This window comes from Cervus canadensis, chromosome 17 (assembly GCF_019320065.1).
Source record: "Cervus canadensis isolate Bull #8, Minnesota chromosome 17, ASM1932006v1, whole genome shotgun sequence".
NCBI lineage: Eukaryota > Metazoa > Chordata > Mammalia > Artiodactyla > Cervidae > Cervus > Cervus canadensis.
Window position 1 is genome coordinate 35,108,022 of NC_057402.1, and position 23,007 is coordinate 35,131,028.

General features: G+C 42.4%; 1 protein-coding gene across 3 annotated transcripts in view; it reads right to left on the minus strand.

Moving 5' to 3' along the window:
- The window catches only part of SIN3A (SIN3 transcription regulator family member A), a 65,800-nt gene that overhangs the window by 40,721 nt on the left and 2,072 nt on the right, over positions 1-23,007 (minus strand). For 2 of the 3 annotated variants that reach the window (XM_043490330.1, XM_043490329.1), the window contains exon 2: positions 3,196-3,417. In XM_043490330.1, the coding sequence (XP_043346265.1) occupies positions 3,196-3,384 (189 nt within the window). In that variant the 5' untranslated portion in view covers positions 3,385-3,417. Of the gene's footprint in view, positions 1-3,195; positions 3,418-20,666; positions 20,935-23,007 lie in introns of those variants that run through there. The other variant, XM_043490328.1, reaches the window with a different exon arrangement.

Genomic DNA, 23,007 nt, shown 5'->3' on the forward strand with positions numbered 1-23,007 from the left:
AGCAGTCCTCTGACTGCCCCATCTGGCCCCATAGGAAGGCACTATATTGCTTCAAGGCGGGCTCCAGTGGGGGAGTGACACCTGAAGAATTACCATTTCCTACTTCATCCAGGTTTCCCTCTTTCTTGACTGTTTTCTTATAATTCCTAGATATGGAATTGCTAGGTAAAAAATAACAACTCTGATACAAACTATCAAATCGCTCTCAAGGAAGATTAAACCAATTTATATTACCAGTACCAGTCAAACCTTTTTATTTTTTCATTTTTACTTTATTTTTTCTGGCTGCCCCACATGGCTTGCAGGGGCTAAGCTCCTTGACCAGGGACTGAACCCGTGCCACAGCAGTGAAAACCCAGAATTCTAACCACCAGACTGCCAGGGAACTCCTGTGCCAGCCCAACCTGTGCCTCTCTAGACTAGTTACGTAAGTTATGGTTCTGACTGACCTGGAATGGAATACTATATATGCAATGATTTCTTTAAAAATTACTTGGGATGTATACTGGTGGTCCAGTGGCTAAGACACCAAGCTCCCAGTGCAGGGGGCCCGGGCTCAATCTCTGCTCAGAGAACTAGATCCCACATGCCACAACTAAGAGTTCACATGCCACAACTAAAGATCCCGCATGCTGCAACTAAGACCTGGAGCAGATGAGTAAATAAATATATATATATTTTAAATTACTTGGATCTATACATATATTCTGGAGAAGGAAATGGCAACCCACTCCAGTATTCTTGCCTGGAGAATCCCAGGGATGGCGGAGCCTGGTGGGCTGCCATCTATGGGGTCGCACAGAGTCAGACACGACTGAAGCGACTTAGCAGCAGCAGCAGCAGACATACATTCAAGTGCAAAGTTGTCCACTACATATTAAGTGAAAAGAAAGAACAGTATACACTGTATGGCCTAAATTATGTAAAGAGAGAAGTGCATCTAGATAATTAGAAAAGTAAACAAACATGCCTGCATATGCAGAGAAAACTCTGAATACCCGAGAAATGCACCCAATGGGGTTAAGTCTGAGGGTTCAGAGGAAGAAGTCACATTATATCCTTTTTTTTTTAAACAGTGACATTTACTTTCATAATTAAAAAGGGAAAAACATAAATTTCTTATATTTTTGCAAAAAAGAGTGAACAGAAAAGAGATGAATGATCAGTGTTGATCAGGATATGCAATGACAGGAATATACAGTGCTGCAGGAAACAGAAATAAACTGGGACAGCTCTGAAAAACAATTTGAAGTTACCTGCTAAAGGTGAAGATATATGTATCCTATGGCCCAGCAAACCCTCTCCTAGACACTCAAGCTTCCTACTATGTCCTCAGACCTGCAGTTCAGTTCAATTCAGTCGCTCAGTCGTGACCTAATCTTTGCGACCCCATGAACTGCAGCACGCCAGGCCTCCCTATCCATCACCAACTGCCAGAGTGTACCCAAACCCATGTCCATTGAGTCGGTGACGCCATCCAACCATCTCATCCTCTGTTGTCCCCTTCTCCTCCTGCCCTCAATCTTTCCCAGCATCACGGTCTTTTCAAATGAGTCAGCTCTTCACATCAGGTGGCCAAAGTATTGGAGTTTCAGCTTCAATATCAGTCCTTCCAATGAATACCCAGGACTGATCTCCTTTAGGATGGACTTGTTGGATCTCCTTGCAGTGCAGAGGACTCTCAAGACTCTTCTCCAACACCACAGTTCAAAAGCATCAATTCTTCGGTGCTTGGCTTTCTTTATAGTCCAACTCTCACATCCATACATGACTACTAGAAAAACCATAGCCTTGACTAGACGGACCTTTGTTGGCAAAGTAATGTCTTTGCTTTTTAATACGCTGTCTAGGTTGGTCATAACTTTCCTTCCAAGGAGCAAGCACTTTTTAATTTCATGGTTGCAATCACCATCTGCAGTGATTTTGGAGTCCAAAAAAATAAAGTCGGCCACTGTTTCCACTGTTTCCCCATCTATTTGCCATGAAGTGATGGGACCGGATGCCATGATCTTAGTTTTCTGAATGTTGAGCTTTGAGCCAACTTTTTCACTCTCCTCTTTCACTTTCATCAAGAGGCTCTTTAGTTCTTCTTCATTTTCTGCCATAAGGGTGGTATCATCTGCATATCTGAGGTTATTGATATTTCTCCCAGCAATCTTGATTCCAGCTAGTGCTTCCTACAGCCCAGCAATTCTCAAGATGTACTCTGCATAGAAGTTAAATAAGCAGACCTGCAGAATGGTCTGAAAAAATAAGCAGCTTGCACCAGAATGCAAACCAACTACTTCACTAATAAATACACTGCTTTATTCCACTGCCTTTTTTTATTTCCATAGCAAAACCTTCTTGATAAAATATGTAGTGCACCGACTCATAGTCTGGTGCAAGCTTATCTTGCCAGGGATTGCCACTGTGAGTACTACTGTACTAGGAAAATCTGCAAACACTCACTGCAGCTCCTGTCTAACAGGAAAAGTCTGGAAACAGCTTGATACTCTATCAACAGAAGAATGGATAAATTAATTGAATATATTCATGTAATTCATAACCGAGTGAAAATTCTACTTAATTCTACTTAACATATATGAAAATGGGTAAGTCTTAGGAACCACACTGGATGGGTTAAAAAAATGAATCCAAGACGAAAATATACATTTTTACTTTAGATACAAGTTCAAAAATACCCAAACTAAACAATTTTATTGTCTGTATGTATAAATAAAATGGTTTCATATAACACAGGGAATTCTAGTCAATACTCTGTACTGGCCTGCGTGGGGAAAGAAGCTAAAGCGTGGATGCATGTACACACACAACTGATTCACTGAGCTGTACAGCAGAAACCAACACAGCACCGTCAGCCAACTACACTTCAACCAGTGAGAAGAAAGACTTTAGAGCACTAAGGGAAGTCATGGAAACAATAAGTACAGTTTAGATTAGTGGCTACCTCTAAAGGGATAGGAAAGCAAAAGGGACCAGGGAAAGACACAATGAACTTCAAAGGTTACAACAACACTCTAAAAAAATGTGTGTGGTAAATACACAAGTGTACATTGTTTACATTACTTTTAATACCTTACATATATCCCATAAATAGATTTTTAATACCTGAACATTTAATAAAAACTCTGCAACTGGATGAATCACCAGTGTTCTTCCTTCACCCCAGTCCCTTGCTGGGCTCCAGCTTACCTGATAACTGGGAGTCACAGAGTACTGAATCCCTGTGGCTGACTGCATGGTCTCAGACACCGCTTCATACACGGGAGGGGCAGGGGCAAGCACCCGGTGCTGGTGAGGAAAAGCCTCTGCACTACCAGGAATCCGACGCTGCTGGGCCGCATACACCGGTGACTCCTGGTCATCCAAACGTCGCTTCATTCTGCGCTCATGCTCAGGGATGCACTACAAAACCTGCAGAAACCAAAAGCAACAACATGCAAACCAGTTCACACTCCAACGTAACGTGCACAACCAGGCACCCAAAAGCTCAACTCCTGGAGTCAATGACCATCTACTGCATCTGGAGATGATCACTGGGTAGGTTAAGTGCATGGGGGACCACACACTCCCAACAGTGGACAGATTATCATAACTGAGAGACAAAAATGTAAATAATAACCCAGTTTGAATTACCTTGATACTGCAAAGTTGAAAAATAGCCTCCAATTTAGAAACACACAAATACACCTTTCTTTACTCTCTGGTTTTCTCAAGTGCCATCATCCCTAATATTAATTATATTATTCACCGGCTATAAAAACATTCAAGTGTTTCTTCCTAACTCCTCTCAAAAGCTAGTACTATAATTGTGGTCTAATTTTTAAAGTATGAAATGTTCCAACAATTAAATGGTATCATAGAAAGAATACTAGGCCAGTAGTTAAGACAATGGTTGTAAACTTGCCAATGTAAAAAACTATGTACATCCCAATAAGCTCCTCCTTCCATGTAAATTTATTTCTTCAAAAATAAAATAAGGTTGAAACTGATCATTAATAAGTTTTCTCCTTATACTCTCAAATCCTAAAGTGATTCCAGAACCCCCAAGTTTAATAATCCCCCTGTACGGGAATACTTCCTTTCCCGCAGCACACAAAGTCTAGTAACACTCTGGCCAGGAATCCAGATGGGTCTTTTCGGAGCTCTTCCAACGTTGGTATCATTAATACAAGCATATCAATAAGAAAGAGAGCTCTAGTCAGCCAAAGACAAAATGGGGCCAAGCCCTACCACTTTTCTGGTCACAAAAAATAGCTTAAGAAAGATACCACTGCTGTGGTGAGAAGATTAAAAACACAGTAATATACTTCACAAGCCACTCCCTTTCCACCTAAAGCAAGATTCTTTTTAAAATTGGGGGGAAGTGGGTTACCTACTTTCTAAACACACCCAAATCTCTCTCATTTCCTGGGAATGTGCATGCCCTGAGGGGAAGCAATCCCCACAAGGACTCCTCGAGGCTGCTTCACCTCTTCTCCAGCCTCGCCATCATCTTCAGCATGCCTGTCACTCGGGTGCTCAGCCCTGAAAGAGCATCTTGGGTTGTTCTCACACTCTCACAAACCTAAGTTAGTTAGACTCTGACACAGGAGCACAACTGTTTCATCTGCAAGCCAGCCATTTTCAATATTATCTTTCTGTAAATCTCAAGCCATAATTAATCTTTCTGCAGATTATACTATATTTTTTGCTGTGAGGGATACAAGATCTTAGTCCCCCTACCAGGGATTGAACCCAAGCCCCCTGCATAGGAAGCGTGGAGTCTTAACCACTAAATTGCCAGGAAGTTCCTATTGACTATAAATTTAGATCAAAGGACTGTCTCCCAAATTTATATGATAATATGTTGAATTCAGTTAACTGGAGTTGAAAACAAACTGCTAATGGCTGCCGAGGGGAAATAATTTAGAATGTCTTAACTGATTATGTCTTCCTAGGCTTTTCTAGTATGAAGTAGCATATTTAGCACAATATTTCAAAATTTTTCAGACATATTAAGAAGTTAGAAATATAGATTTACACATGCTATTTATACTTAAGAACTGCCAGTCAACTGACTATGAACACTCAATCTCAACCTATTTGGGAGTAAGTCTAATAAATGAACAGAGTGAAAAGTCTTAAAGACTTCTTGGCTGTTACTTCTATGTAAACCCATGATCTAGATCATAGCTTGATCTTGGGTTCTACTGGCATGGAACCTAGATGCTTAAACACACCTGAGATTAATCGCTGGAACCAAAAGCCAGTCAATACCTCATAAATGGAAAACCAAATTTAGATCAGAAGATCACGGCACAGACTAAGGAAAAAAGACTCGAGTACCTGTGAAGACCTGGATTCTAGTCTGAACTGACTTGAAGCTATGTAACTTTGGTCCTGTTTTCTTATTTGCAAAAGGATGTAATTAGACTACTCTGTGTGCATGCATGCTAGTCGTGTCCAACTCTTTGCCATCCCATGAACTGTAGCCCACCTAGCTCCCTTCTGTCCATGGAATTCTCCAGGCAAGAATACTGGAGGGGGTTGTCATTTCCTTCTTCAGAGGCCCTTTCTGACTCAGAAATTGAACCTGAGTCACCTGCACTGGCAAACAGCTTCTTTACCACCGCCCCACATGGGAAGCTATTCCCAAATGCTGGTCTACGGACAAGTCTATAGGAAGATGAAAAAGAAGGGGGAGGAGGCTGCAGTGAGTTTTCCAAAGGTTAAGTATTAGAGAACTATGCTTTATTCTGAGATCATGTCCTATCTTTTAGCTATTAAAATATCATTTCCTTTATAAAGTGTGATTTTATAAAGTAGTTAACTGCATTTGCCTCTGGAGTTTGCCTTCCAGACCATCTCTATGACACTGAAGAGGCTGCCCGAGGCCTGTATTTTCTGTGAACCGCCCTTTACTTCTTGAACAATTACCACCCTTAATTCTATTCCCTAAATGATTCTCAAATCAAATGCTTCTCCCCTAGTCATACAGGCAACTCCTCATTTTGGGACCTTATCATCCTTCATTACCAACACCTTCCAGCCTCCCTCCCATCCAGTCTACACTGCTTTTAAAATGGTTGGCCTCAAATGCAAATCCAATCCAGTTGTAAATCCATCAATCCAGGATTTCCCTGGTGGTCCAGTAGTTAGGACAAGGCACGCTCACTGCTGAGGGGCCTGGGTTCAATCCCTGGTTGGGGAACTAAAATCCCACAGGTCACACAGTGCAGCCAAAAAAAAAAAAAATCCAAATTCCTTAAGTTAGCCTTCGAAATTCTTTCTCACTGATTGTGGGGACAATTTAACTCACCAATTATATCCTTGCAATCCCACCCTATGATGCAGGTTATCAAAATGTTTTTCCACTCCCCTAAAGAAGCCTGAAGTCTGTAAGCTTCTTCAAGGTAAGAGTCCTTTTCAACTTTGTCTGCATTTCTCACCTTCCAGACACTCATCACCGATGCTCAAATACTGCATATGCAGAAGGGAAAGATAATAATTAACATAACAGCAGCATATATTGAGTGTCCAGCACTATTCTACACAATTTACCAGGAATAATTTAATCCATTCAACAACCCTGTAAGCAAGGTGCTACTATTCTCTATTTTACAAATAAGGAAACTGAAACACAAAGATTAAGTAAACTGCCCAATGTTGCACAGCTATGAATCCACGAAACCTGCTTCCAGAGCCTGGATTCTTAACCACCTCACTATCCTACCTCACACAGAAGAGAAGACAAACAACAGGAAAAAAGAGTTCCTTTACTAATTTAACACACACACACGTTGAGCAACTTCTGCTTTCTTTAACTTCTCACACACTTACCTTCTTCATCCTTTCTTCAGCCTTACCCAACAGCAGGAATGCTCTGGCAGCACTCATTCATTCATTTAGCAAATATTTAGATATGAAGGTGGTAGAAGATTTCAACCCTTGCCCTAGAAAAGTTTGAAAGCTAGTTGGAGGGACTTTCCTGATGGTCCAATGGTTAATTAAGACTCCATGCTCCCAATGTGGGTGGATGGTGGGGGTGGGTTCGATCCCTGGTCACGGAATCCCAGCTAGCTGGAAAGATCATATACAGCCTCACTAGTAATATAAAGTAAAATGATTACCCAAAGGAACTAGCAAAAATTAAAAAGAGAATGATGATATTCAGTGTAGGTGAGAGTACAAGGAGACACTACTGGTGCTAACTGGGAAAGACTATTTGGTTGGCAACTTCCAGGGTTTTATTAAATTTTTAAATCAAACTGAAAATGTGCATACCCTTTAACTACCTAACAATTCCACTTCTAGGTCTCTATCCTATATATCTGCTAAGTATATTTACTGCAGCAAAGTATGAAAATTTTAAACATCTATCAATAGCTAAGTAAACTGAATCCATCCATACTTAGAAAACTATGTAGTAATTAGAAGGATTAGGGTTCATCTACAGGGAAAGGCAGAATAGTGAAAAAAATGAGCTACAGAATATATACAGTATGCTCTCAACACATACACAACGTACTCTTTTAATATTTCTGCATTTCATTGTGTGCAAATTCTAGAAACAAGTATTGAACTCTAGATAAGGAGATGCATGCTCAAGCACTTAGATAAAAGTATAGAGAATTCCCTGGAGGTCCAGTGATTAGGACTCTGCACTTTCACTGCCAAGGGCCCCCCCCAAAACAGTGTACCAATGTCTGAAATGTACTTAGAATATCACCAAGAAATTAGTTTGGATTAACAGATGATGGAATGGAAAGGTGGATATATAATAAAACAAGTACTGTAAAAATGGAAACAGTAAAATCCAGGTAGTGTGTGTATGTGGGTGTCAACTATAAAATTATATCAAATCGTGGGAGGAAAAGCTAATAATACAAACTAGTTCACAAGTGATACAAACAAGCACTATCAACTGGGAAGGGAGTAGAAATGTGTACACTGAGAAAGATCCTATACGGAGAAGGTAGTTATATTTTGAAAATTAGGAATGAATTAGGGTATGGGAGTATACACGATGAATTAAAATACTATAGTACCTTGGACTTATAGGCAGTAGATAGCTGTATAAAATTTTTGTCTATTTATCCATCCTACAAAGAGTTCCCGAGCGCCAAGCCCTGTGCTCAGGGTGGGGGCCCCAGCACTGAAAGGGACATTCCCTGTTCCACAACAGCCAAGTCCTGCGATCTGATTGCCACCAGCTCCTCACAACACTCCTGTCGGCTGAGCACACTCAGAAACCTTCTATCTGGAAGGAAACTGATGCTCCAAGAAATTAAGTGACTTATTCAAGGTCACATGGCTGGTTAAAGGAACAAAAGGGTAGATACTCTTTCTCCTTGGAATACATGATATATCTGGAGTAGAAATACTGGACAGACCAGAGCATCCTCCTTAGAGAGAGGTACAGTATAATTCGAAACCATAAAGTATTTGAACGCCAGATGATGGAGCCGCAAGAGTTAGAAAACTACTTTCAAGCCCTGATTCAGTTGACATGATTTTCATCTCTGACTATGGTCTCCAACTGTTTCAGATTTGGAGGTTACCCTGTTATCAAAACTCTAATCTAAGAAGGCAGAAAAAGCAAAAAAAAAGCACTCTGAGGGATAGAAACTAGTAAAGAAAGCCTAATGTGAACAAACAATAGCACAGAACACTAAAAAGTCATCAGGTCATTCATTATAATAAAAAGTGGGAATAGCTCCAAATCATCAGGCAAAGTAATCATAATTCCCAAATAAAGTAAGTAAAGCAGGATAATTCTATGGAGTCTTCTGGAGTAGGACAGAACAACTGAGGAGCGAATGGGACACATTTCAGACAGAAGGGCAGGGTAAAAACTAACCCATTCACAACAAGAAAAATAAAAACTAATTTTCTAGTTTTACAAACTAAATGTCTTTAACCACAATAAAGTGTTGGCCTCCGAGAAATCCAGAAACTTCTCCATAATTACTAAAATCCAAATGGAAAAATCCAACTTTAAAGAATCTTTTAATTTAGATTAAATTTCACACATTGGCTTAAATGGAAACAATAGAATTTTTTCAGTCAAGATAAGCTCAAAGTAATAGTGTGCATGAAACATACCACCTTATTATGGAGGGTTTTAACACACAACTTTCTTTATGAAATGCATTTAACTTATGGCTGACCCTTTAGTGCCTCTTGCTTTTGTGTTGGTATTATCTTGAATTAGGCACACTTTAAAGATCTTTTATTTATGTAGTAAAAGAAAAATCTGAAATTATTCTCTCTTACTACATCACGTGAAATCACATAAAATGTGTCCTGGTCAGTTTTATTTCAATGAATACTCTTGAAAAAATGGAAAGCTTCTCTTCAAAAGTAAAGAAATTTTTGTCAAAGCACAAGTGACTATAATTACTTCAACCCTGTAAAACTCCTGTCACAGTCTACTTCAAAATCTGTCCAAAAATCCACTTCTGGATTTAAATCTGCTAGAAAGTGAAAAAAAAGAAAAATGTTTCCAGAATGAAAAAGTCAATCCATTTAGATTTCCCACATTACCTAGAATAATTGCTCAACAAAATTAACAACCCATTTTCCTCAAAATACCACAAGATATGATACCCAAGCCTCCCCTCAAAAGTAGTTTCATATTTTTCCGAAGAGGCAGTCCTCCAACCTGGGGAGATTTTGCCCCCCTCCAGGGTGCATCTGGCAATGTTAGAAGACATTTTCTGTTGTCACAATTCCAGAAGAGGGGTGCTACTGGCATCTCATGAATGGAGACCGGGGATGTTACCACACTCACTGCAGTGTACAGGACAGTCCCCCACAACAGAGAATGCTTCAGTCCAAAATACTAATAGGGCCAAGGCTGAGAAACCTGGATTAATATAATGACAATCCCATTTGATATATACCTTTTGTGAGCTTTGATGAAGTTATGTCATACTACAGTATGACAACAATTTTTAAAAAGGTGATTCAGGATAATCATCTTGTATGTGCAGATGGTAACGCTGCTTTCTTTACAACACGTGATTCACCTTTAACCCCAGTATGCCAGAAAAACTTATCATTAAACATTTGAGCTAGAAACATCTTTATTAGAAATTTTAGTGAGAATTTAAGCTGCAAATCCAAATTTTTATTCCACATCTCCCTGACTTTGAAGATACATATAACCAAAATAAGCAATATCCTTTAAAATGCAACTGACTAGTCATCAACTGTCATGCACAGACTTATCTCAAGTAAAGTTCTAGCTTATTACTTTGGGGTTTTTATTGGTTTTTGCCCTCACATCATCAAACACAACTTTGGGCATCTGTCCATTTACAAACTGTGTCAAGTAAGTTTTAGCAGAATACCATTTTACATCCTTTTAGCAAATTGTAATGGTTTACACTCTTGTTGAAAATGCTGCATTCCTAAGTTCTTCTAGTTGAATGAGTCCTGGATGAGGACATCATATTCCAGCCAGCATCCTACCCTCAGAAATATATTGTCCACTCATAAATTCTTCAGTTTGAGAAAATTCATCTAGGATATTATCATCTAAAGCCTCAAAGTCATCAGCTTGTCTTATGCAATCAGTTCTACCATCACCATCACAGCCAAGAGTGTTGCTATCTGTTGCATTGTTATTGTTTATTCACTAAGTCATGTTCAATTCTTTTGCGACCCCATGGACTGCGGCCCGCCAGGCTCCTCTGTCCATGGAATTTTCCAGGCAAGAATACTGGAGTTGCCATTTCCTTTTCCAGGGGATCTTCCCGACACAGGGATTGAACCCACATCTCCTGCATTGGCAGGTGGATTCTTTACCGCCAAGCCACCAGGGACGCCCATTACTTTCATCTAATAGTTCCTCTGACAACTGTGAAATGTCTTCCTCTGTTAGTTTTCCTCTTTGCCATTACTGGAGGAAAATAAAAGATTACAGGTTATGAAATATGTTGAATGAAAGCTTATAAAAAACTATAAAAATAGTAGCATAAAGAACTGTCATCTACTCTTCACTCATAACTCAATTGGTAACATCTTACATAATGTTTCAGATGGCATCCCCCAACTTCTTTTTTCTTTTTTTTCCCCCAACTTCTTTTATACATTTTTGAAAGATGCTGTAATGCTTTGGGCAAAGCAGTAAGAAAACCGAAGAAATGATGACTTAAAAATTTACTATTGCATCACCCTTCTAGGGTTTCCTAGGTGGTATAGTGGTAAAGAATCCACTTGCAATGCAGGAGATGAAAGAAATACAGATTCTATCTCTGGATCAGGGAAGATCCCCTGGAGTAGGAAGTGGCAACCAACTCCAGTATTCTTGCCTGGGAAATCCCATGGACAGAGGAGCCTTGTGGGCTGAAGTACATGGGGTTGCAAAGAGTTGGATACAACTGAGTAGGCACGCATGCACACAACACATCCTTCTAGGCAATTCATCATTCTTCCACTTATTATTTCAGGGTTTTTTTTAGCATCAGTTCAGTTCACTCGCTCAGTTGTGTCCAACTCTTTGCAACCCCATGAATCGCAGCATGCCAGGGCTCCCTGTCCATCACCAACTCCCGGAGCTTACTCAAACTCATGTCCATCAAGTCGGTGATGCCATCCAACCATCTCATCCTCTGTCATCCCCTTCTCCTCCTGCCCCCAATCCCTCCCAGCATCAGGGTCTTTTCCAATGAGTCAACTCTTCACATGAGGTGGCCAAAGTACTGGAGTTTCAGCTTCAATATCAGTCCTTTCAACAAACACCCAGGACTGATCTCCTATAGGCTGGACTGGTTGGATCTCCTTGCAGTCCAAGGGACTCTCAAGAGTCTTCTCCAACACCATAGTTCAAAAGCATCAATTCTTCGGCGCTCAGCTTTCTTCACAGTCCAACTCTCACATCCATACATGACCACTGGAAAAACCACAGCCTTGACTAGACGGACCTTTGCTGGCAAAGTAATGTCTCTGCTTTTTAATACGCTATCTAGGTTGGGAATAATTGATCAGTAATAATAAAGTAATTCCTAAGATGATGAAAGACCAAAATGCTTCAAGACATAGGATGACTAAGATCATCAAGATCCTACAATGTAGGTCAGATGTATAAATGGTAAAAGCTAGAACCAGTTTATTCATTAAAAAGAAAATAAGTAAATTTCCATTCTTTTGAAGACCTCTAATAAAGAATAAAGTCATGAAATATAAATCTTCACAGGTAGTTAGTACTGCTCAAAAAAGAAATTCAAAAACTAAAATTGGGTCTAACTAACACTGATGTTATAGACAAAAAATGGACAAGAAACTACTTAGTTCAATTCAAAAGATACTAACAACTGTATCAATATTCACTTTCTGATTTGATCACTGTATTGTAGTTTTATGTAAGATGCATTTGGGAGATCTGGGTGAAGGTTATATGGCAATTCTTTGTATTACGTTCTCAAGTTTTTTAAGCATAAAATTATTTCAAAATGAAAAGTTTAAAAAATTAAATATTAACAGTAGAGGAATTTAAAAACAGGAAATCACTGTGTATCCCTCTTCTTAAGGACATTAACATTTACTTTGTGTGACAAGCTTTCTATAAATTAACTGGCAAGTGTAAAACTACAGATTAAGTTTAACAGAAGTTATGTTAGCTGCAGCTTTAGTAAAGAAAGTCTTATAAAGAACAGAACGCAAGGTGGTTCTGTGGATGACAGATGTGCCACTCACCTCATATTCCCTCTATTTTATTAGCTATATTTCTGCCCCCACACAGACATGGGCACACAAACCTTTAAACATCTTTGTATCCTCCACTGTGCTTAGGATAGTGTTTTGCTGTGATGGAAACCAAATCATTCATTCACGCATGTATGCATCCTCTAATATTTAGTAAGCACATACTATGTGTCGGGCATTGTTCTGGGAGCCAGGAATATAGATGTAAACAAAATAAAACAAACTTTTCCTTCCTCAGGAAGTTTACATGTTTAAAAAAATGTATTTATTTATTTACTTGCCTGCATCAGGTCTAACTTGAAGCAGCCAGGATTCTTAGTTGTGGCATGCGAACTATCCACTGCGGCACGCGTGATACAGTTACCTGACAAGGGATCAAACCCAGACCCCCTGCACTGGACCACCAGGGAAGTAAGTCCCAGAAGTTTACATTTTAGTGGGAGAAATAAACAAGATAATAAACAGTGTTCAAAATATTAGACAGTGACACATGCTAAGAAGAAAAAGCAGAGGAGAATTTTTGAAATTTTAGGTAATAATGACCAAAGAATATCTCACTAATAAGGTAACTTATGAAATGAAGTTAATTAAGTAAGGGGCTGGCCATGTGAGGATCAGTAGAAGCAGCATTACAGGCAGAGGGGACAGCAATGCACTCTGATGTACATATGTGCTTGGCATTTTCCAAGAGAAGGGAAAAAGCCACGCACTTGAAGCAGAATGGAGGAAAGACAGACTAATAGGAAATGAAGTCAGAAAGGTGATGGAGTTGGGGGGTAATAGGTAGAGAGTACATGTTTGTTCTCATAGGTCATAATAAAAACTCAGACTGAAATGGGAAGGCATTGGAGGGTTTTAAGCAGAGAATCACTTGGGTTGCTATGTTAAGAACAGACTGAAGAGTGGCAGTAACAAAACAGAGAGAACAGTTAAGGGGCTACTGAAATAATCCAAGCTAGAAAGAGAGATGTTAGTGACATTCACTGCTGTAGCTGGGGGTAGAGGGTGGAATTAAGTGGTCAAATTCTGGATAGTTTTTTGAATATAGAGCCAACAGTATTTATTTGCTGTGAATAAGAAAGAAGTCAAAAATGCCTGTTAGCTATCCAAGAGGAAGTATGAAGTGGGCAACTGGATTTGTTCCTCTACAGTAGAGAGGAGAGGTTTCCAGTGATAGAAATTTGAGTTATCAGTATTGCTTAGATTTTGGAAAGGCATATGGTTCATAGTGTAGCTCTCCATAATCAAGCACATTCACATTTCTGCACCAAGTGGGACAGCTTAGATCAGGTTGTGCCTCTGAATTCCTTATTACCAAATTCCAAACTTACCAAAATTTGGAAGTTGTGCCTCTGAATTCCAAACTTACCGAAACAAACAAACAAACAAAAATACTTGTATTTCAGAGCTGAAAATAAGCTGAAAATAATGTGTCTCTGTATATCCTTCAACAGCCTGCAAGTCAGCAAGCCTAGCCCTGGAGGATATCAACAGGACTGAGGAAACATTCGGCACCATGATGCCGGTAAATCCAACTAACATGCAGGCACTCACACAAAAGAGTGGGTGAGGAAAACAGAAGCAAAAGGGAGGAGCAAAAAGGAGATGGATCAGTTAGAAATTCCTACCAATAAAAGCCTAACTAATTTTGAAGCCAACTGCCAACTAAATAGAGGTATCCTCTAGTTTAGTCGCTAAGCTGTGGCTTACTCTTTGCAATCCAATGGATCACAGCACGCTAGGGTTTTCTGTCTTCCACTATCTCCCAGAGTCTACTCAAACTCATGTCCATTAAGTCAGTGATGCCATCCAACCATCTCATCCTCTGTCACCCCCTTCTTCTCTTGCCCTCTATCTTTCCCAGCATCAGGTTTTTTTCCAGTGACTCGGCACTTTGCATCAGGTGGCCAAAGCACTGAAGCTTCAGCTTCAGTTCTTTCAATGAATATTCAGGGTTGATTTCCTTTAGGATTGACTGGTTTGATCTCTTTGCAAACCAAGGGATTCTCAGTCTTCTCTAGCACCACAATTCGAAAGGATCAATCCTTTGGTGCTCAGCCTTCTTTATGGTCCAGCTCTCACATCTGTACATGAATACTGGAAAAATCACAGCTTTGACTAGATGGACCTTTGTCAGCAAAGTGACGTCACTGCTTTTTAATACACTGTCTAGGTTTGTCAGAGCTTTTCTTCCAAGGAGCAAGTGTCTTTTAATTTCATGGCCGCAGTCACCATCCATAGTGATTTTGGAGCCCAAGAAAATAAATCTGCCTCTATTTCCATTTTCCTCCCCATCTATTTGCCATGAAGTGATGGGACTGGATGCCACAATCTTAATTTTTTGAATGTTGAGTTTTAAGCCAGCTTTTTCACTCTCCTCTTTCACCCTCATCAAGAGGCTCTTTAGTTTCTCTTTGCTTTCTGCCATAAGGGTGGTGTCTTCTGCATACCTGAGGTTATTGATATTTCCCCCAGCAATCTTGATTCCAGACTGTGTTCCAGTCTGGTATCTTGCATGATATACTCTGCATACAAGTTAAATAAGCAGGGTGATAATACACAACCTTGATGTGCTCCTTTGAGAATTTTGAACTGGTTCATTGTTCCATGTGTGGTTCTAACCGTTGCTTCCTGACCTGAATACAAGTTTCTCACGAGGAAGGTAAGATGGTCTGGTATTCCCATCTCTTTAAGAATTTTCCACAAAAAAAAAAAAAAAAAAAAGAACTTTTCACAGTTTATTGTGATCCAGTCAAAGGCTTTAGCATAGTCAATGAAGCAGTAGATGTTTGTTTGGAATTCCCTAGCTTTCTCTATGATCCAACAGATGTTGGCAATTTGATCTCCAGTTCCCCTGTCTTTTCTAAACCCAGCCTGTACACCTGGAACTTCCTGGTTCATGTACAGTTGAAGTCTAACTTGAAGTATTTTGAGCATTACCTTGCTAGCATGTGAAATGTGCTCAACTGTGCAGTAGTTTGAACATTCTTTGGGACTGGAATGAAAACTGACATTTTCCAGTCCTGTGGCCACTGCTGAGTTTTCCAAATTTATTGACATATTGAGTGCAGCACTTTCAGTTCAGTTCAGTCACTCAGTTGTATCCAAATCTTTGCAACCCCACGGACTGCAGTATGCCAGGCTTCCCTATCCATCACCAACTCCCAAAGCTTACTCAAACTCATGTCCATCGAGTCAGGGATGTCATGCAACCATCTCACTTTAACAGCATCATTTTTATGATTTGAAATAGCTCAGCTGGAACTCCATCACCTCCACTAGCTTTGTTCATAGTAGTGCTTCCTAAGGCCCACTTGACTTCATACTCCAGGATGTCCTCTAATTATCAAACTATAAAATGTCATTAGAGTTCAGTTTGTAAACTACTGATCTATGACCTATTGTATGCCAGGACTCCCCTAGACACTGAAGCTATGGAGAAAATACAGTCCCAATCTAGACAAACTGTGAGCTGCTGGTGCACCTCTCCCTGAGGAAAATCAGTATCAGATTGCTGTCCTGCAAATACACAAGGACAAAAAAAATCTGCATGTGGTTATATCTGACAACAAATCCCACTGGGCAAATCTTTTGGGACTTTGGGGGAGAAGGGCTTGCCTTTTGAAGAAACAGACCCCAAGAGAAAATTACATAACTGAAGAGAAGTTAAAGGTTTTTAATGTGTTGTTAAAAGACAACTGGACAGATAATTGTATAAAGACAATTAAAATTCAAATTTAAAAAGATGTCTGTCAGAAAAGCAAAACTCCTTGAAATATTCAGAACTCAGACCACCCAAGTATGTTGCTGGATGCATCTCATTATTGACCTTAATCTCAACAAAAAACAAAAACCAGGAATTAATTATTTAAACTGTACAAGAAAAATACTAAAATCCTAAGATATTACTTTGACCACTCACTTACTAAAGTAACAGAAACAGGAAGGTAGGTGGAGGGAAAGAAGTATTAGGAAGTAACATTTGACCATATTAATAAAATATCTTGATCTTAACAGAGTAACAAAAAGTTACCCCAAGTTCATAATTTCTTCCCTGTGCTTCTTAACTACCTTCTTAAGCAATCACATCTGCCAACTGAGGAGAAAAGGATTCACAAACTCTGGAAGACAGACAATCCATGTGCCATTTTCAATACAATGCCACCCTTTCTAATACTCCAAAGCATTCTCTGGGTTATTCTGAGAGATGTCTAACAACTCCCTTAAACTGGCTCTGATTTCAGACTCCTCCCTCCTATTTCTTATTCAGTGTCCCTTCTTCCTCTTCCCACCAAAAGCTGGGCTCTCCCCTGAATTCCTTACAGCTCTCGGTACTTGACTCTTACACATTCAACCTATACTGGCGTGCAGTAAAAATCCCATTGTATGTATATCTACCTTTCCTTATAAGAATGTAAACTTTTCAGGGACAAAGACTCTTCCTGTGTCATTCCAGAGCTATTTAAGAAGATGCTCAATAACCTTAAAAAAATTGTGAATCATTGTGTTGTACACCTGAAATTTATATAATACTGTACATCAACTATACCTCAACTTAAAAAAGGTGGTCAACAATGCATGTTGACTCATTTTACCTTCAGAATCTGAAGCTCAATCTTCCCCCTCAAATGTGACTTCAAAAGCACATTGGTGCTTCTTCCAAAAATTAAACATAAAATTATCATGTCTTAGCAATTCCACTTCCGCGTATATACCTAGAAGAATACGAAGTAGGTACTTGAAGAGATATTTATCCATCCATGTTCACAGCAGCATAGACAAGAAGTGGAATAGATACCATTCCAGTTAGACAAGAAGTGGAAACAACCAAACATCTATCATATGGATAGATGAAATGTGGATGGAGGTGATGATTGCACAACAATGTGTATGCACTTAATGTCACTGAATCACACATTTAAAAATAGATAAAATTGTTAGTTTTATATGTTTTACTACAACTAGAAAAAAAAAAAAAACACACCTCCACACTACTCCTTCTTCATTTACTATCCTTAGACCAGAGGCAGCTGGAGTGTGGCATTAAGAGCCTGGATTCTATAACCAGAATGCCTGGGTTCAGATTCTGGATTAGCCATTTACCATATGTCTAACTTCTCTCTCCCACTGTTTCCTCATCTTTAAAATGGATTTCATAGTACCTACTACACAGAGCTGTAGTGAGCATTAAACATTAATAAATGTATAATACTTAAGTCAGTGCCTGGGGCATAGTAAAGGGCTCAGTAAATGTTAAGTTCTTATTATTACTCAAGAAGAGAGACAAAGTGTAGTTTGAACAAGCATTTAACATCATCTTTATAAGACTCTACAGAAAATAAAGCTTAACAAATTCTTGATTGATAGAGTTATCCAGAAGAGTAAGAAAGCCTTTGAAAGCACTGCACTAGATTACTGAATGCCACGGATACAATCTTTTAATTCCAACTAAAATTCACAGCCATTAACATCTGCCTGGCAAAGCTCTTCAGCATTTTGTCTGTTTGCACGGAAGATGTAAACAGGACTATGTATTGCCAGGAATCTTATGAAATTACTACATATTCCCTTCCAATTTTGACTCTTTAGGTGAAACCTTAATTACAAAATGCAAATCTATCTAGGGTCTTGACAAAACTATAGTATATGATACTGATATTTGATATTAACTTTCTTAATACAGCATTATTTAAGCTCTTACTTGAATTCTTAAAGTCTACGCAGGACTTCTGACCCTGGCTCACCAAAAGACCACACAGTCTTCAAGGGCATGAATTAGGTCTTCCGTGTTTCCCAGCACACAGCATTACAAATAGTGGGAATTATGTGCTAACTTTCCTCAATGGAAATTCTCCACTATTTTCACCAACTTTATCAGTTTATAGAAACAGGGAAAAATACCCAGGTTTCCTGTCTCCACACCAGTTCTACTACAGTCACCACTAACCAAATTAAAGTTATTGTTGCCACTGCTACTTCTTTAGCTAAGAAGGTGGGACAGTCTCTTCACATGAGTAACACCAAGCTCTCAGTCCCAAATGAGCAAAGCACAAATCCAGAATTGAACTTCAGTTCAGCTAATTAGCCAGAGGGCTTGATAAGATATTAAGGAATAAATAAACATATTTGTCCCATGTTTATTTTCTCATGAAAAATATCGAAAACAAAAGTAATTTCTCTTAAGAAAAGAGAATGACTCAGGCGCTCAGGGCCGGTGCACTGGGATGACCCTGAGAGATGGGATGGGGAGGGATGTGGGAGGGGGGTTCAGGATGGGGGACACATGTATACCCACGGCTGGTTCATATCAATGTATGGCAAAACCCACTACAATACTGTACAGTAATTAGCCTCCAATTAAAATAAATTTTTAAAAAAAGAATGTCTCAACTCTGAGCAAAATCCTCAGTTAAAGTGGTTCATTAACCTTGAAATGTCCCAAGGCAATTTCCAAATACAGACTGCAGGGCAACAGTAAGTCACATACACAAGGCTCAATACACTAGCCTCAAATTCACCCTTCTCTAATAAAATAGGGCAAGAACATTATGCTTTATAAATATAAATAGAAAGTGGTCTAGCTATTCTAACAGAATTACATAAAACCAGACTTTTCAAGAACACCTAAAGTTACCTAAACTGCAACTTACTTATTTGTGAAATTAGGTAGCAGACCACCTGTACAATTAGGGCATTCAAAAAATGCAGGAGCTGGAGAAACTGGAATATTTTATTCAAAGTCTCAGGTTTTTATTATCACCTTTTATAAAAATCATTTAGTAAAATGGAAATCCAACACTTCCTTTTCTAAATCTTAGTCTTGTGAAGAGACGCTTTCTCAGCCTTTCCTTGGCTAACTGTATTTGAAGTTCTAAGGCAAAGAAACAGGCCAAGTCTAACTACCTACCCACCATCCCATTGGCTTAGAGAAAGCCCCGCCCCATACAGCCTCGGCAACCCAACATCAAGGGAACTCCAGGAAAGGTTGTCCCCGGCCACATTTCTAGTCTCTGATGACTCTCCGCCCCTCCCCCCAACCAGCACCGCTGCGGAAGCACGGTCTCAGTAGGAGCAGCCCTCGACCGCAGACTGCAACGAAAGGACCTTGAGCACCTCGGCCCAAGAACTGCAACCAAGAGGGCCGTGAAGTGGACCACGCTCCCGTTCTCCAGGCTGCACAGTGCCATCCATGCTGCACCGAGTAAAGCAGGGACAACAAACAGCTCTGGCACCTGACTCCCGGGCCCCAGGCAAAAGGCTTGGCCGAGCCACAAGAGAAAGTCCTGACACCTCCACAGTTCGCAGTCTGGGGGCTCCTCCCACCCTATGGAGACGTAGGGCGGGGCAGATCTAGGCGCCGCGACTCTCAGCCAGACAGGACAGCGGGCTTTCCCGAGCCCCGCCTCGCTTGCCAAGGAGGCGGAAACCCGGGAAAGGGGGAGGACGGTCAGGGGGAGTGGCACTACCGCTCCGTACGGCCCCTCCGGCCAACCGGATCCCAGGAAGGCGGAGGAAGGCAGATTTCACGCCCCCTCCCTGCCGCGCCCCGAAGCCACAGGCGGGAGACCCCCAGCCCGTCCCCCAACCCCAGCAGGCCAGTGCTAGGCCGCCCAGCCGAGGCCCCGCCCAACCAGGGAGGACTGGAGGGGTGGTCGGCGGCAAAGAAGACTCAGCATAGGGCCCAGCCCCGCCCCTTTCTCCACAATCGCACGCGCGCGCCGGCCCCGCCCCTGAGCGGCGGCGCGAGAGCCCGCCCCCTCCGCGCGCACCGGGACTACGCTCTCCTCCCCCTCCCGCACCGAGAGCTACCCCGCTCCGCCCCCCACCCCCCTCACACATCCACACGCCTCCCGCCCTCCTGCTCTACGGGAAGCCGAGGAGGTCAGCCCCCCCCCCCAAATACACACCCTCGCTCCGGCGTTACCCGCCACTAGGCTCCCCGCCCCGACCCCAGCCCAGCGTGCTCTCACCGCAAAGCTGCTTCGGCCGCTCCTCACTGCGTGTCCCTCTCGGCGTGAGCCTCTGGGGCAGGGAGGCCCCAAGAACCGCGCGGGGCACAGGCCCGCCAAAGCGGACTGGCAGCCGCCCCTCCGCTAACGGAGCGGTCACAGGCCCCAGTGCCCAGACTGGGAAGGAGGGAGGGAGGGAGGGAGGGAAACTCCGAGGGGGGAAGGGGAGGGGGGGAAGATGGAGAAACCGTCTCCGCCGCCTCTACCGCCGCGGCCGCTTCTCTGTTACCCGGGAAATCCCGCCCACTCGCCCGGCCCGCCCCGCAGAGGGAAGACTCAACTTCGCTCCGCACAGGCCGTATTATCCGCCCGTCAAAGATACAGCCAATCGCTGTGCTCTGCCTGCTGATGCCCGCCCCTTCCCCCCCGGCTGGGAGGGGAGAGGGGGGGAGCCGCTCACCTTCTCCACGCCCCTATTGGCGGGGAGCTTCCCTAACTCAACCCCGCCTATTGGAGACGAATTGCTGAATCCCACCCCCAAGCCACAATACTATTGGAGGAAGCAGGGAAGCTCTTCGCAGCTCATTGGAGAACTCTACATGTCCCGCCCCGTGCCGTCTCAGCTACAGGCCCAAAAACTCCGCTCCCGCCCTCGCCGGTCACCGCATTGGAAGGCTACCCCTAGCTCTCCGGCTGCCCCAGGAAGGTAAGTAACCGATGTGGGGTAAAATGTCCGTGAGCAGGCTCCTCCTACCGCACTGCCGGGCCAGGCCCCGCCTCCAACCATCAGACTGGCTATCTCGGCGCCGGTAGGAGCCTCTATTGGTCAGAATGCCCGTCTAGGAAGCAGCTGACTCCGCCCTGCGCCAGGAGGCTGAACCTTAGCAGTCCTTTTGTGGAATGTTTACACTAGAGACTGAAGCGCAGAGAGTTCCAGGGCCTGTAACAGGAGGTGATGCGGAGCGCAGCAGCGGGAATCCGATGCCTTGGGATCTGAAAGGGAGAGGCAGCAGCATTGCCACCGTGGAGGACCCCCTTACAAAGAGAAAGAGAATCTCATCCTTCCCATTCAGTTCTCTACAATTTACATTTCTGCAGACTGCCTCCTTGTAGACACAAATATGCGGAGCAGCCGACAGCTCCTTTCAGTAAGTAGAATACAGAACTAAGGGCTGTAGATCAAAGTCGAGGAATAGCTCCAGCGGTTGTTCAGCCCGCAGCTAGGGGTGGCTGCATACTTTTAACACCGACACTCCCTAAACCTGAATATGCAGTCCTAAGAGGGCGGAGATAACCAAAATGAGGGCAGGGCCCTAACAGCCAACGCCCTGGCAAGCCTCTGAAAGGCGGAGCGTGAAGAGTACGGCAGTTGCGATCTCCAGGGTAGATCTGGACTCGACGAACTGAGAAAGGAGACCAAACAGGCCATGGCATAAATGAATCTTTCACCACACTTCAGAGAAATGATAAAAGTTCCAGAGTTGGAAACGGAATAAGAACAGCTGTTCCCTCCTCCTTGGTCAGCGAGTGTTAATGACAGTTCCTAGGCCCTCTCTGTGTAGGTAATATGGCCTTGAACACAGACGAGGTGCTAGCGATATCTAGGTGGCTTTTATTTATTCACTAAATAGGGTGAACTGACGCTGGCCTTGCTTTGGGGGGCGCTCACGGAGCGCCAGGAGAGGAGGGGGCGGGACTAGAGTTTTCCCGCTCTCTTCCGCATAAAGGATACTCCCCTAAGAGAGCGGAGTCCGTATCCAAGAGGCAGGCCCCAGGTAGCTCACTCCCAGGTCCTGGTCCGTCTTCCGTAATCCGCCGAAGACCACAAAAAATGAGCGCTGGCAACAGGTGGGCCAGACTCCAAACCGGAAGGACAAGGCAGCGAACTGTGAACTTCATCAATAGCCGACAGATGGGAACAATCTCCCCGGGAGCCAAACCCTGCCCCAGGACGGAGCTCAAAAAATAAGTCACACGGACCAAACAAACGAGACCCCCAGGCCAAACCTCTAGGCGGTTACGAAGAAGCGGCAAATATGCAGAACTGGGCCTTCCTCCGCTCCTTGCACTGGGTGCCACACGGCGTTCCCACCTGGACATCAAGAACCATTTGGAACTCTAGCAGAATTGGGCCGCCCTCGACTTCTCTGTCAGCAGGGGATGAGCTGCACTGGATATTGCCTAAGGCATCCACGGCAATCCTAGGTTGCTCAGAGGTTTTGATAAAGCTTAGTAAGGACAGCGGCTGCCTTGTACGGGAAAGAAAACACACTGGCAGCGTCCGCAGCGTTCTGAAGCTTAGGTTTACGGCAGTCTCCGGGTAGTTGAGTCGCGAGAAAAGCTAGGATGCAGGGTCAAAACT